This window comes from Propithecus coquereli, unplaced genomic scaffold (assembly GCF_000956105.1).
Source record: "Propithecus coquereli isolate 6110/MARCELLA unplaced genomic scaffold, Pcoq_1.0 Scaffold56, whole genome shotgun sequence".
Taxonomy (NCBI): domain Eukaryota; kingdom Metazoa; phylum Chordata; class Mammalia; order Primates; family Indriidae; genus Propithecus; species Propithecus coquereli.
The window spans coordinates 7,790,899-7,805,471 of record NW_012151507.1 but is presented as its reverse complement, the minus strand read 5'-3'; the positions used below and the strand labels follow the sequence as shown (position 1 = coordinate 7,805,471).

The window sequence follows — 14,573 nt, the reverse complement described above, 5'->3', positions numbered from 1 at the left end:
AAAGCTTTTAAAAATATTCATATCTGCCTGTTCATGTCCAAAAAATTATCCAGGTTGCACAAAGCACTTCCTTTCCAGGAACAGTCCACTCAGATCATATTTTGAACTTGTTTTCTAACATTTTATGTTTCTGTGTCTCTCAGATCCCATGTTTCTGGATTGACAATTATTAGTTACCTCCATATCCTCCGAGGAACTTCATAAATTATATAGGGAAAAGTTTCCCTATATAGTTAGTATTTTTGGATAGTTTCCCTGGGTTTTTGTCCTCAATGACTTGCCAGTGCTATTAGATTTCCCTTGAAAACATTTAACTTTCCACCTTATCTAAACCTCTTAATTCTCTACTCTTTTATTCTTAGAAACGAATACTTTATTTTAAAGGATTCCTATAGCATTGACCCAGTTTACAATACTTCTCTTTGGTATCTCTGGAACAATCAGCCTACCTTTCAAACTCACCCTGACAAAATTCAATCAAAGGCACCATGCCCACTCGAATATATTTTCAAAGTCTACAAACATATGTAGATTTCTGAAATGCAGGTGTCTTTTAAAGAGTTTGCATTTCAGGATGAAGACTTCAGAGGTCCATCTTTCTTAATGACCTTTGGAAAATGATCTCTTTGAATACATAGTTCACTTGAAAGACAATATAATTTTTTCTGCTTAATTTACTTTTAACATTGAACTGTAGTTTTTAACATTTATAATTTAATTTAAAATAGGTTAAAATTCAAAACAATGGTGTTGCACAAAAAAAGTGTTACAGTGGGTATGGTGCCTAAAAGAAGTCTGCGTCAAAGTACATTTTAAGTAATAAGCTTAGTGAGATGATGGCGACGCTTATCTTCCAGTTGCTCAGTTCAAAATCTGTGCAGTCATCTCGACTACTCTTTTCTTCTCACATTCACAGTTAACGCGTCATGAAATCTTATTGGTTCTCTTTCAAAACGTACCCAGGTTCCAATCACCATCTCCATCTCTACTGTTATCTTCCTGGTTCAATCTATCATCATCTTTCAACAGGATTACTGCAAAATCTCCTGTCTGATCTTCCTACTTCTCTTACCTTCTTATGGTCTGTTCTTAACAAAATAGCCATCATGATCCTCTAAAAACCTCAGACAGATCATGTCACTCCTCGACTCGAAATCCCGCAAGGGCTCCCCACTTCACTCTAAACAAAGCCTAAGTCCTTACAATGGCCTACATTTTCTGGTTCTTTGTGAACACTCTAACTTGCTTTCCTATTACTCTCATTTCATTCACTTCATTCCAGCTACAGTGGTCTTCTTGCTGTTCCTCAAAGCCAACAGGCGTGAGCCAGCCTCAGGGTCTTTGAATTGGCTGTTGCCCCATCTGAAATCCTCTTCCCCCAGAAATCTCCATGACTGACCCCTTCTCTCCTTCATCCTCTCAGTGAAGTCTTCCCTATCTATTAACAATCACAATCTTCCCTCCCCCTACCAATTCAATCTCCTTTATCTTTCCCTACTTTTTCTTTCTCACAGCTATTTATCACTTTCTAACATATTAAGTAAATTATTTATTATGTTAATTATTTATTGTATGTTTCCTTCTGCAAGAATGTAAGCTCCATAAGACCTGGGATCTTTCTCTGTTTAGGAAACAAATTTATATTTATGTCACGGCTAGGTGAGAAGATCACCTATTCCAGCGGTGTAAGAATTAACATCAGTATATTGGTTTCAAATCTTTTAAAAGTGTGCTCTCTCACTTTAGTACCATAACTTTCTGGATAGAGTTTTCAATTTCAAATTAACTTATAAAATTTGTTTAGTTTTATCAGACATACGACATGGACCGATGCATCCACAGACATTTGGCAGGTGTGAAATGGGAATGGGCGGATCAAGACTCAAACTGCCCAAGTCCCTTAGAGAAATGAAAGCATTGGCTGAATAGGCTCTTCTTGCTTTGTCCTAAATAATCTTAAAACAGATGGCAAAAGCTAAATACTAAGTCTGCTGCCATGGAAACCACTATCACAGTAGCCCACTCTAGAGCCCCACCTACAAGATAAATGTTTGTCTTCCTATTGTTACGATTGGAACCTGCCAACTTTCACTCTCAGTCCTTCTAGAAGGTACAGCTACTGTACACGTACTAGCCTGACACAAAAGTCTGGGAGAGACTAGTTCATACACGATACCACCTTAAACATTGTCAAACCCTACAACATACAGAAAAAGAGTTTTACATAATTTGCTATGTTATTCCGCAAATTCCATCTTTATTATATATAAATTCATGAATCTTACTTTAATATTGCAAGCCTGCTCCATCAACCTTCTTGCATTTTCCTCTGCCCTGTATCTCTTTGGAAGCTGAACTCTGAAGAACTTTAAAGCACCTTCAAAATCAGCCTGCAGAAGATCTTCCTTTGAGGTCTGCAAAGTAATCACCAAGATCATCATTACATTTTAACCTGCAATCAGGACAAACACATTACAAAAAGAATTTATATTTTCCTGAATATACTTTTATAGCCAGGAGCTAAGTGAGTTCCAAAAATTTTTAGAAGATATTTCTAACATTTCAATATTTAAAAGATATTGCTATTAGCTGAAATAAATCACCATACATCACAGAAGCAATCTAAGAGTTAATTAACACACTATATTTAATTTATATTGCCTGAAAATTATAATGGTGGATACTGGCAAAGCTTATCAAGTTATATCTCTGGGAAAAGAATAAGGCCAATAAAGGGGAAAAAATGAACTCTGGGACGAATCTGTGACTTTAGCTTGATGAGGATTTTAAGGATATTATTACAAAGCTGGCTGAAGACATAGACAATGCAATCAAAGCACATCAGAGTTACACAACAAACACCTAATGGGAAGACGGCTTTTCAAATAATGATAGCAGCAGCTCAAGCCAGAAAAATAAGAAATTGATCCTACACCTTAAGGAATGCTATGAAAAAGTAAATGAAATAAATCACTTAACTACTGACATCTTAGGAAAACTATTGTTTGCAAAATTTACCTCTTTAAAAAATAACAACCACATGGAGATAAATACATCTGTGCACAGAAAAAAGATTGAAAAGAAACAAAATGTTTATCTGGATAGTGGGAATATAGGTGTTTTTTTTTTCTTTATATTTTGTTCTAGTTTCTGTAGTAACACTTTTGTAATAAAACAATGAAAATTTTAACAAACAACTACAAATCTCCTTTGGCAAACACTATGATATGTACATATTGTAGATTTAGGTAGATGGGTACACAGAAGCCAAAAAGAAATCAGATGTTTCAGAGTCCATACCTAATTGTCAAAAACTTCAATAATTAAAAAAAATAGTCCATAGATAGCATAGAACTATATGCTGGCTCAAAATGTTACTTTATTTAAATTCAAATGTATGGGTGATTAGCCCTAAAGGCTACATCGAAAAAGTATATAGGACGCCAGAGAAATTCCTGCTCACAACAGGGCCTGAGTTCTTGTCATCACTGCCCTGGTCCAAGTCATTGTCATCTCTCACTGAGCCACTGCGGTATCCTCCCAACCGTTCGCCCTGTTTCTGCTCTTGCTCTCCGCAATCTACTCTCCTTACAGCCAGATGATACTCCTTCAGATCTTGTCACTCTTCCGTGACAGTCCTCCAATGGTTTCCACTGTGCTCAGAATACAATCCACAAGCTTTGCCAGTGCCACAGGGCCTTTCGTGATCTGAGGTCCCTGCCTTCCCCTCCAGCCTCATCTTAAACTTTTTATCCTTGTTCTCAACCTCCAGGCACACAGGCTTTCTTTCTATTTTTTTGTCCACGCCAAATTCATTCCCAACTAAAGGCAATCCACGCTGTTTCCTCTACCTGGAATATTCTTCTCCCAGGTCTTCACAAGGATAGCAACTTTTGTGATCTGATCTAGGTTTTAGCTCAATAGGATCTGAGTGAGGCCTTCTCTGAGCATTTAAATTCTTCCCCTCATCCCATGCCCCATTAAACCACTTTCCAGTTTTACGTCTGTTCCCCTTCTTCCCCCCCTTGTCTGTCTGGTTCACTGCTACATCCAGAGCAACAAGAACAACACCCAGAAAGATAGGAGGCACTCAATTAAAATTTGTTACAGAATGAATGAATGAATGAAATCTACTTTCATCTCTCTTTTGCTATAGATACCATTTTTCTTCCCTTCTCTTCTGCCCTTTAAATAGAAACATGTAAAAGAAAAGAATATATTAATTAACATACCAGGCAGTTTCACAAGGGTATAGTAGGTTGGCCCCAGCTTTATGTCTGCAAACTAGTGATCAGAAAACAGACCTAAGCTAACAGTGGCAGTGAAAAGCAAAAACTCCAGTACAGTACATCTCAGATTTATTTCCTCCCTCGCAAATACTTTGATGTGATGACAGTAAGTGGTACAAAGAGTTTAGCATGCTATCAACTCACCTTAACTTAGTCGGAAAAGGCAGTTACTGGAAACAACTTTGGACTGAAGGAGAGCTTCTCTAACTAAAATATCAACTGCTGAATTATTGGGAAAGCATCCAGCTACCAGCTACACCCTAGTCTTCCTTTTTAACATGTGATACCAGTTCTGATGACTAGCTGTCTGGTAATGGTTTGGGCAATTCAAGACAGGTTGCTTACAGAGTTTGTACGGAAATAGGATTAGCCTGTTCTTCACTACTCAAAGGCCTCTGAGGGAATCTCTTCTATTTTCCATGCAATTAACTTCTAGTTACCTGGAAACAGATGCCCCCAAATGGCGGGGGGCAATCCCTTGCCTGCAGGCAGTAGCGTAGTTATCTGATTTCCTAATACTGCCCACGGCCTAGTTTCAAGTCTAGCCTTTTAGCTCACATGAAAGCAGAAAGACTGGGATGGAGGATGAGGGATCCTACATTCTCACACACTGGCCCTCTGGGGTCAGGCAGGAACGGCTATGTAGGCAGAGACATTGTTTGGAAAAGGACATAGTCTCAGGGGATGTACAGCAAGGGGCTCCCCACCAGGGTGGGGCTGACATCCGACTCAGTTTGAGTCTCTGGACACCAGAAGCCAGAGTACCCTGTGGCTGTCCTTGGTGTTGATGCTCTAGATCACATGGCTGGCACAATTCAGGTAAGCTCAAAAAGAGAGGAGCTCTGACAATCAGAGCAGGGAGGCCCAGGTATACAAGGTATGGAAACTGCATCTAATTCAATTCTCTAACCTCAGCTTCTGAAAAGTACTTGGCACATTAAAGGTACTCAAACAAGGTTGCAAAAGATGGAATAAATTGATTTTAATTCCAACTCTGGCTAACTCATGGTGTTGTATAACTTTTCCCATTTTAAAAATGGGAATATCTTCAATCTCAAGTATTTTAGAATGAAGTAAGTGAAGGTATTTTATGAGTCATTTTTCAAACTCTAAAAGAAATATAAGGGACGATAGTTTGGTAAATTGTCTCTGTGTTGCTCAAATATGCTCAGATACTGATATTTTAGTGGCTAAAAGCAGTATCCTGTTCTCACTGACATTTTTAATTCCATAAAGCAGGCAGTCTAAGTTGGGAGAACTTACATTCTTTTTATGGACTGCAATACAGCTAATTTCATTGTGAATAAAAACAAAAATGCCAGTATGTAAAAAACGCATGGACAAAAACCTTGCTTGCCAGTATTCTAGAAGCAACCTGCGGTCTTACTTTGATTCTGATGGGCTTTTTTCTCCAATTTCCTATCTTTAAGAGACTTCCATAATCATTAGTATAACCTCAAATGCCTTTGTAATGCCATAAGCAGATTTTAAGTTTATAGGGATAACTCTCCATTTTCCGACAACTGTATCCAAGCAGTTTTTCCCTCTGCCATGGAGGGATAGACACTTCCTGTTTTGCAAAGATTTAGGCGTCTCGATAAGAACTTAGTTGTTTGGTTTTTTGAAAGAATACTTTCTTTTTTGATCATAATTTGTATATGTCTGTGTGTGTATGTCTATATGGTTGGGTCATAGGTTGGGTAATTTATATTTTTTTCTGATTACATATTCATGGCCCAAAAGAAAAAAAAAATATTTTTTTAAGAAGACTAACATAAGGTCTCACCATCCAGAGATAAACATAATTAACATTTTGTTACATTACTTAGAGTCCTTTTTTCTCATCCTTACACACACATCTTACATATATTTAACAAAATTTGAATCATATTGTACATATTATTTTGTTAAATATATATGCTTCACAACTATTGAGCATTAATGTAACATCAGTGCAAACTATAAGCAGCAGTGCTTTCCATGGAAGTAAAACATGGCTTCCACCGGGCTCCAGAACCAGCTCTCACACATACTAATTATTAATGAGCTGGCTATGGAGATAACTTAATTAATGGTTATAATTAAGTTTATGACTGTATGAATATTAATCCTTTACCCTGACAATGAAGAGAGGCTTAACACTTGACCTTGTGATGGTAAGACCCCCTAAAACTGTACCCCTAAAAGGCAGACTAATACTTCAAGAACCAAACCACATACCCGAAAGAGGTTGTGCTGGCTTCTGGTTTATCGTTACACCTCTGTGCTCCCTACACAGAATCCCATCAGGCTAGAAATATCGATTTAAAATGGAAAGGCTGTTCTTCACCTGGGAAATTCTTAGAGTGTTTCTATTTTGCCTTCTAAACCATAGTGAGGGGAGAGTAAAATAATGAAAATGCAACTACTTTCCTGACATTATATGTTAAGTAATGTCAGCCAGAAGATAATATAAACAAGAATTAGGCAATTTGAATAAGCAAAGACATATTTTTCTTCCCTTGTAAAATAAAGAACTCTACCGGCTTTTAAATAAGAACTATTATAACTTCTAGAAATTAGTGGCTTTACTATCACCCACTTTTTGCTCCCTAAATTTTCTGACAAATTCTTTTAAATGATAATACAAAACATATTTACCAAGTACATCTTCAAAGTTGACATTACTTCTTCTTTCATTTGAATAGGATTATATAAAAAGATTAAAGACATTTAATCGAGTCTTACTTCTTTTTCCTTTCAGCTACATATGAAGAAATATCCACAGGGAAAGGTAAGTAGGATGTTAATGTAACTATCATTTGCACTTACCTCAGGAAAATGAATTAAGCAAACTGCCTGGCACACTATAGACATCAACATAAATTTGCTCCATGAATTTATAAAGGGTCCACTTCAAGCATATTCAGTATTATAAAGTCAAAATTTATACAATGCAAATTAGGGAATAGATTTAGGACTTATCTTAATATAAAAATTGAGTTTTAGAGTTTGGAGGGCATAAGAAGTACACAGGTACACATGGCAACTTCTTTATTTGGATTTTGGTTTTCTGTGGGATTTTTTTTTTTTTTTTTTTGAGACAGGGTCTCAGTGTGTCACCCAGCCTAGAGAGTACAGTGATGCAATCATAACTCACTGCAGCCTCACACTCCTGAGCTTGAATGATTCTCCTGCCTTCGCCTCTCAAGTAGCTGGGACTACAGTCATGTGGCACCACATCTGACTAATATTTTTTTCATTTTTTTTAAAGAAATCAGGTCCTGCTATGTTGTCCTGGCTAGTCTCAAACTCCTGGCCTCAAGTGATCCTCCCACCTCGGCCTCTTGAGTTGCTGGGATTACGGGCATGAGTCATGGCATCTGGCTCTGTTTTTGGGTTTCTAACTTCTTTTAAAAGTTATATTCTCTCTTTAATGAGCAATCCTTGCAGCTCTTGGCAACAGAGGTAAAAATAGGAGACATATTCTCTCCTCTGATCTTTCATCCCTGCTTAAAATTAATGGTTTAACAAAGTCTACAAATTTAAAAACAAACAAAATTAGTATGCAATTTGACAGCGTAAGAAATTTGATCAAAAGGAAACCTTAAAATTGCTACTAAAGAGACAGGTAGATCATTCACTTACATATATCAACTCTCCTTGGCCTGAGAGTCCTTTGAATTCACTGTGGAAAGTGCTCAGAGTATCAGTATTGAAACTATAGCTAACACTCATTCTAATACGATACAATACAATACAATAACGATACATTGTATTGTAACGATACAATAATAACTTCTTATGTCATAGAATGGACATGAAAAAAAATCCATGGAATGACAAAAAGAAAAAATCCAAAGCGGAAAGGGGAGATTTTGAGCATGAGCACAGAAAAAGTTTTTCCTCCTTCTCCAAATTTCATACACTTAGAGCGTGGACTCTGACCATGTGCCACTGCTGACACCATTTTGAATGTGTTTTTCCCACTGAAAAATTCAGTGCAAGAGCATAGCACATTCTAAAGTGTTTTTTGTTTTAGAGGCAGGGTGAACAGAAATAGTTCCAATGTCTGAGTGTTAGCTCCAGATGCTTCTATTCCAAACTTCTCACTATTCTTGGATGGTAAATCTTTCTTTAAGGACCTCTAATAGGCAGCAAATTCTAGATTTGATTCTTTTGGAGGGTTATTGGAAAAAAAAAAAATCTAAGCATGGTTCTCTTTCTTACCTTCACTATTTTTATCCTAAATGGCTTCCTTTAAGGTTATGGTATCTAACAGGATTTCTACTCAGCTAAAAAATATTTTTAGGCTGAGTGCAATGGCTCACTCCTATAACCCTAGCACTTTGGGAGGCCAAGGCAGGAGGATCGCTTGAGCCTAGGAGTTTGAGGTTGCAATGAGCTATGAGGATACCACTGCACTCTAGCCTGGGCAACAGAGCAAGACTATGTCTCAATCTCAACAACAACAAAAAATACTTTTGGAGGTCTGAGAATCATTTTGAAGCACAGCCTTTAGAAAGAGGAAACACTACTTACCTAGTCTCTACCATATTTCCTGCTTTAGTGTATTAATTTCACTAAAGAAACGTGTTTGGTGAATCTGCACGTAGAATTTATGCCCTGTGGTAATAACTAAAATGAAGTACTTGTACCTGACTTATTAAAGGGAAATTGTCCTTTATTGGGTGTACCTTTGAAGGGCAATAAGCAAAAATTCCAAATGTGCATGTTCTCTTCAATCAGTGGCCTCTTTCCAACTAAGAGTTATGGAAGTCTAGTGTTCTAGTAGTTTGATGGTCGCTCTGTGAATCAGGGAATGATAAATACGTTTTAGAGTACAAATCCACAACACTGTCTCGGTAAATCTTCATTTATTTGATTGTTTTTTTAAAAAACTTGTCTTATAATGAGAAAAAATTTTTAGGGTCCTTAAAGTAAAATAAGGTATTTGTATGTCTTTAACCCTTAAGCATTCATGTTTAAAACATGACAAAAAAGACACAGAGACCCATTTTAAACTCCAGCACTTGCCCTCTTGATTAGAAACGGAAATACTGCAATACTGAGTGTGGCAGGGTTCTCTTAGGATCATCACCGTGTGCAGATTAGCCATCGATCCTGAATCATTAGCCAGTCCAATAACACATAGTTGAACAACTGTCCTTCTCCCCAGTACACATGCTAAACTTTGAGCAGTAACTCACTGGATAGCAGATCCCAATTTACAGATATGTCGCTAATTAAGGGGTTGTGTTTTCCCAAAATGTAGAGTACCCTGGTTCTACTAATAATCTTTCAAGTGCAACTGTGTATAACAAAGCCAGAGATTTCCAAATGGCCCCACAGAAACTCAGCACATGCTTTCCACATGTAATGCAAGTGGCACTATTACCTAGACTCTGACTGTTAGAGCCCAAAGCAACCCAAGACATGTACTACCTCAGATACCTAATTTGGCAACCAACCAGACTTTGTACGATTGCAACACACAGGTATATACGACCTCCCAAAGATCTCAAGTTTGTGAATCCAACTCCCTGTGAATATTATTGCTGACTAATTTTTTAAAACTGGAGGCAGTTTAAATTCATCCCTAATGCAGAGTTGGGTATTAGAGATATTCTTAGTTATCAATTTGCTTTCCTTCAAAACATTGAAAATATAAATGCCAAAGAGAGGTGAGGTAGTATTGAATTACTGGAGTTACCAGTAGAAGCCCTTGAGTCCACAAAGTTGAGTAGTCTTTAAGGTACAGAACTATATTAGACCAAGCTAATATTCTTCAGAGATGTAGAGAATTGGTTGAAATGTATTTTAGTGCTTCATAGTATCAAAACTGAAACAAAGTGCTTCTTATTTGGAAAGAAAAACTCCTTTCTAATAGAATCATGAATCTTCAGTTTTCTCCTTTATTAAGAAAAAAATGTGATTCAGGGAAACGATGACCTCACCTGGGCACCAAAACACAGGCGTTAAGCTCTTTTTATTTTTGCCTTAAATGACAAAGGAATTGTATTTCTCAACAATAACCCCATATAATCACTTGATAGTTATTGCTTCGAACTTTGTTTTGCAATGATAAACAGACTTTCTTCAGGATGAGAAATTCCTGTGTACGTGGCTGCCTAACATGTCTGCTATGATTACACAGAAGAGATTAAATTTGCATGTAAGTACATACATGAATACTGAACTACCAGTTGTAAAGATAACTATACTGGAGGGAGATATGTGAGAGAAAAGAGTTAAATTCAGCCAAATTCAGCCGAGTTAATACTGTACTGAAAGACTTGAATGTGACAGAACCATCGTGAGGAAAACAGTCTGAAATGGTGTTAAACTCCATTCTATAAAACAGGCAAAGCTGAATTATTCTTGTTCAATTACCAAGTAATGGTACAGGACCACTGTAGACCAATTACATTATAGAATAGTTGCTAGGTATAGTTTTCAAGCCACTAAAGAGAAACCCTGCAACAGCGATTGTGGGTATTTAATTTTAACCCTTGGCAGGAAATGAAGAAGGGTGATTTTTCTCTTATTCAGGAAATCGGATAACAAGCAAGTCAGACTTCCCAGATTCACGGCACAGACCTAGCAGCTTTAAGCTGTTTCACGGATACACAGTGCAATCATTCCAGAAGAGAAATCTACAGTTTCCTACCCCAGGATTTTTAGGTGGTAAAATCCCTACCAAAAAAACAAAACAGAACAGAACAATCAAATTGGCAATCAAATGGGGAGGTAGGAAAGGAAACCACACTTAGTCTAGATAAACGGCTATGCCTGTTGGAAAATTTAACCCTTTGGAGACATAAATAACAGCATGCCTACAGCAAGCCCTTGGATATTCTGCTTTATTGCTGAGTCTAGCCAGCCAGAAAACCATTTTTTGCTGCCACAGAGATAACGCCACTAATGTGACCCTGGGCTCTGAGAAAAGAGCCGTGATCTCCTCTAGCCAATTAAGGAGTGGCGTGGACCAGGCTCCCAAAGAGCCGCACAGCAGCGGCCACTCAGCACTTCCTTCTCAGGAGAGTGGGGAGAAGGAAAAGAAACCCGGAGACCACAGCCTCTTCCAGAGACACAAGGAATTTTCACGGAGGGCAGCAGATTCCCCACAAATGAAGTTCAACGGAAAACAGTCTCACCGCCAGAAGCCGAGGCACAAACAGACGATGCCCCATTCCCAGCAGTTCCAGCACTCGGCACGCATACTCATTCACCAGCTTGCTCCTCTCGTCGTGCATGTCCTGGGACTTTTTGACAGGAGGTGTGAGCTTAGCAGCTGGGGCTGGGCAGGGCACCCCTTCTTCCATGAGCAGTAAGTAGGTATCCAGAATGAGAAAGATGGGTCTCTTATCCACAATTTTAAAAACTGCAGTGGGAGGGGAGCCAGGCTTAGGTCTCCCCGGGAGGACGCACAAGCCGGTCTGTGGTGGGAATTGTCAGCTAATGTCTCCACAAGAGAAACATTTTGGCTCTATTATCCACTGTGCGAGAGGCCCAAAGTAGACTGAGAAATGAAAATGAAATCAAATACTTATCTAAATAAAAACCGGCAAAAGCAGTCAAACGCAAGAAAATGGCCAGGAGTGACGCAGGAAGAGTTCAGATACATGTGTAAAAACGGACAAGCTGCTTAGAAGGGTCTAGCATGTGAGAGTGCGTGAGTGTGTGCAGGTGTGTGAGCGAGAGTGTGGGTCTGTGTGTGAGCAGACAGCAGCGGCAGTAGCCAGGAAGCCGGGGCAGTTGTGAGGCTGCAAGGAGAAAAGGATGAGCTCATTGCAATCCTTGATTCGTGACAAGCAGCGCTGTTGTTGCTGCTGCTGCCGCTGCTGCTGCCTCTCGCTGTGAATCAGTAATGAAGGGGTGGGCGAGGAAGCGGAGGGAGGGGAGGAGGTAGGTGAATGAGCATGCAGAGCGAGTCTCAGGGGAGAATGCTGTAATAAGAAGCCAATGGCGAGCCCTTGGACAGATGCGCTTCCCCTCCCAGTCCACCTTCATCAGTGTTAGCCTGACAGCTTATGCTGTTGAATCCTAAACCCACAGACAGACAGATGAACTAGCTTCTCCCGACATGGGATGCTCACAGAAAAAATCAGCCAGCCAGCCATCTAAAAGGCTGACCTTTATCCACTCTTGCTTTCTAATAACAAGAACAGATCTTATGCTGTGTATTTAAAGCAGAATGGTCCAATCCTTGTTAGATTACTGAAATCTCCACAGAAGAGAGGTATTAGGGTAAAATGATAGAGTATGGACAGAAGAGCCAAGGACCAAGTATCCAAGAAATGACACGCCCTCAAGTTGAAGTGTTTATGCAATAATAATGACTGTTTGCAATGCCAGGATGTGCACAAGCATTTCTGCAAGCTAGAAAGCCTGGCCACAATTAAAAGGAAAATTTTTATAAACACACACAATATGACAAAACATAAAAACCTACAACATGATGTTAAGAGTATACATTTAAAGAACTAGTAAAGTTGAGATTCTCAAAGCAAAAATAACTTCTTTATTCCATAGACTTTGATAAACAGTTAATAGTTCAAAACATTGTTCTGATAATCTCTGGTCAAATTATTCTTTCCGTAGTAATAACATAACTAAGAATTATTCATAGTTTAAAATTCTATAATATAATCTCAGTGCTAAAGTGTTATATTAATTTCTTTGATGTGAAAAATCAGTTGTAGCCAAATGAAGGCAAAAAAACAAGATCACCTCTAGGGACAGTCGTCTAACTTCATCCTAACAATTAACTAGTTAGGATTTACAAATAACTAGTTAATTACCCTAATAATTAATCCGTATTCAGTGTTTTGATTCTGTAGTTCTGCAGTTGGTCTCTTAAGTACCAGGCCAGTTTCTCCATACAAGTTATGGCATGGTACAGAGAGAAACAGTGCTGAGAGAGCAAGTTTTTTCTGAGTCTTAGTTTTCTACTCTGACTAATAAGTTATAAATCTACAAGTAAACAAATAGAAACACATTTGTTTTTGAACCCATCCAAGTACAGAGACGCACACAAAAAGAAACGTATGTATTGACATATCTCTGCAGTCATAATTAAAGAAATAGATTAATTATGAAACTGGGGTTGAAAAGAAAGAAATAGAAAGGGAAATATTGCTTCCCTTAGCAAAATATTATTTGGTTTCTTTTTCCAGAATCTCAGAAAAACAAAACTTTAAAAAAATTAATCATTTAGGGCTGGGCACATGGCTCATGTCTGTAATCCCAACATTTTGGGAGGCCAAGGTGGGAGGATTGCTTGAGGCCAGGATTTCAAGATCAGCCTGGGCAATATAGTGAGACTCCATCTCTGCAAAAAATGAAAAAAATTAGCCAGGCATGGGAGTGTAGGCCATTATTCCCAGCTACTCAGGAGCTGAGGTGGGAGGATCTTCTGAGCCCAGGAGTTGGAGGTTACAGGGAGCTATGATCGCACCACTGCACTCCAGACTGAGTGACAGCAAGAGCCTATTTTAAACATTTAAAGTATTATTTACAAGGTGTCTTAAATGAGATATTTGTATATTGCTGTCAAACCTTTTATTTCTTCCAAAAATGATTTCTTAAAAAATTATACAAAATAGAGCCAGGCACTGTGACACATGTCCATAGTCCCAACTACTCAGGAGGCTAAGGTGGGAGGATCAGCTGAGACCAGGAGTTCAAGGCTGTAGTGTGTTGTGCTCACACCTGTGAAAAGCTTCTGCATTCCAGCCTGGGTGTGACATAGTGAGACCTTGTGTCTAAAAAAACTATGCAAAGTAAAGATTTTAGGCCAGGTGTCGTGGTTCATGCCTGTAATTCCAGCACTTCAGGAGGCCGAGGATTACTTGAAGCGAGGAGTTCAAGACAAGCCTGGGCAACAAAGCGACAAGACCATGTCTCTACAAAAAAAAAAAAAAAAAAATCCAGGAGTGGTGGTACACACCTGTAGTCCTAGCCCTAGCTATTCAGGAGGCTGAGGCAGGAGGATCCACTTTGCTTGAGTGCAGGAGTTCAAGACTGCAGTGAGCTAGGATTGTGCCACTGCATTCCAGTCTGGGAGACAGAGCAAGACCCTGTCTCTATAAGTCAATCAATCAAAATAAAGATTTTTTAAGGTAAAATGATCAAAAGCATTAGAATATTACATAGATATGCAATATTCAGGTCCCTAAGATTTTGGAGGAAACATTTGATGGGCTGCCTAGGGTGGGGATAGGTTCAGCTGGAAGAGGAGACTACAAGGAAGAGGTTTCTTACACACACACACACACACACACACACACACACACACACACA

At 38.6% G+C, this 14,573-nt stretch overlaps 1 protein-coding gene across 3 annotated transcripts in view; it reads right to left on the bottom strand.

Moving 5' to 3' along the window:
- LOC105821147 (rab GTPase-activating protein 1-like) overlaps positions 1–14,573 on the bottom strand; it is a 592,862-nt gene that overhangs the window by 136,577 nt on the left and 441,712 nt on the right. For 2 of the 3 annotated variants that reach the window (XM_012657785.1, XM_012657786.1), the window contains one exon: positions 2,286–2,414. In XM_012657785.1, coding sequence (XP_012513239.1) covers positions 2,286–2,414 — 129 coding nt within the window. Of the gene's footprint in view, positions 1–2,285; positions 2,415–11,425; positions 11,609–14,573 lie in introns of those variants that run through there. The other variant, XM_012657787.1, reaches the window with a different exon arrangement.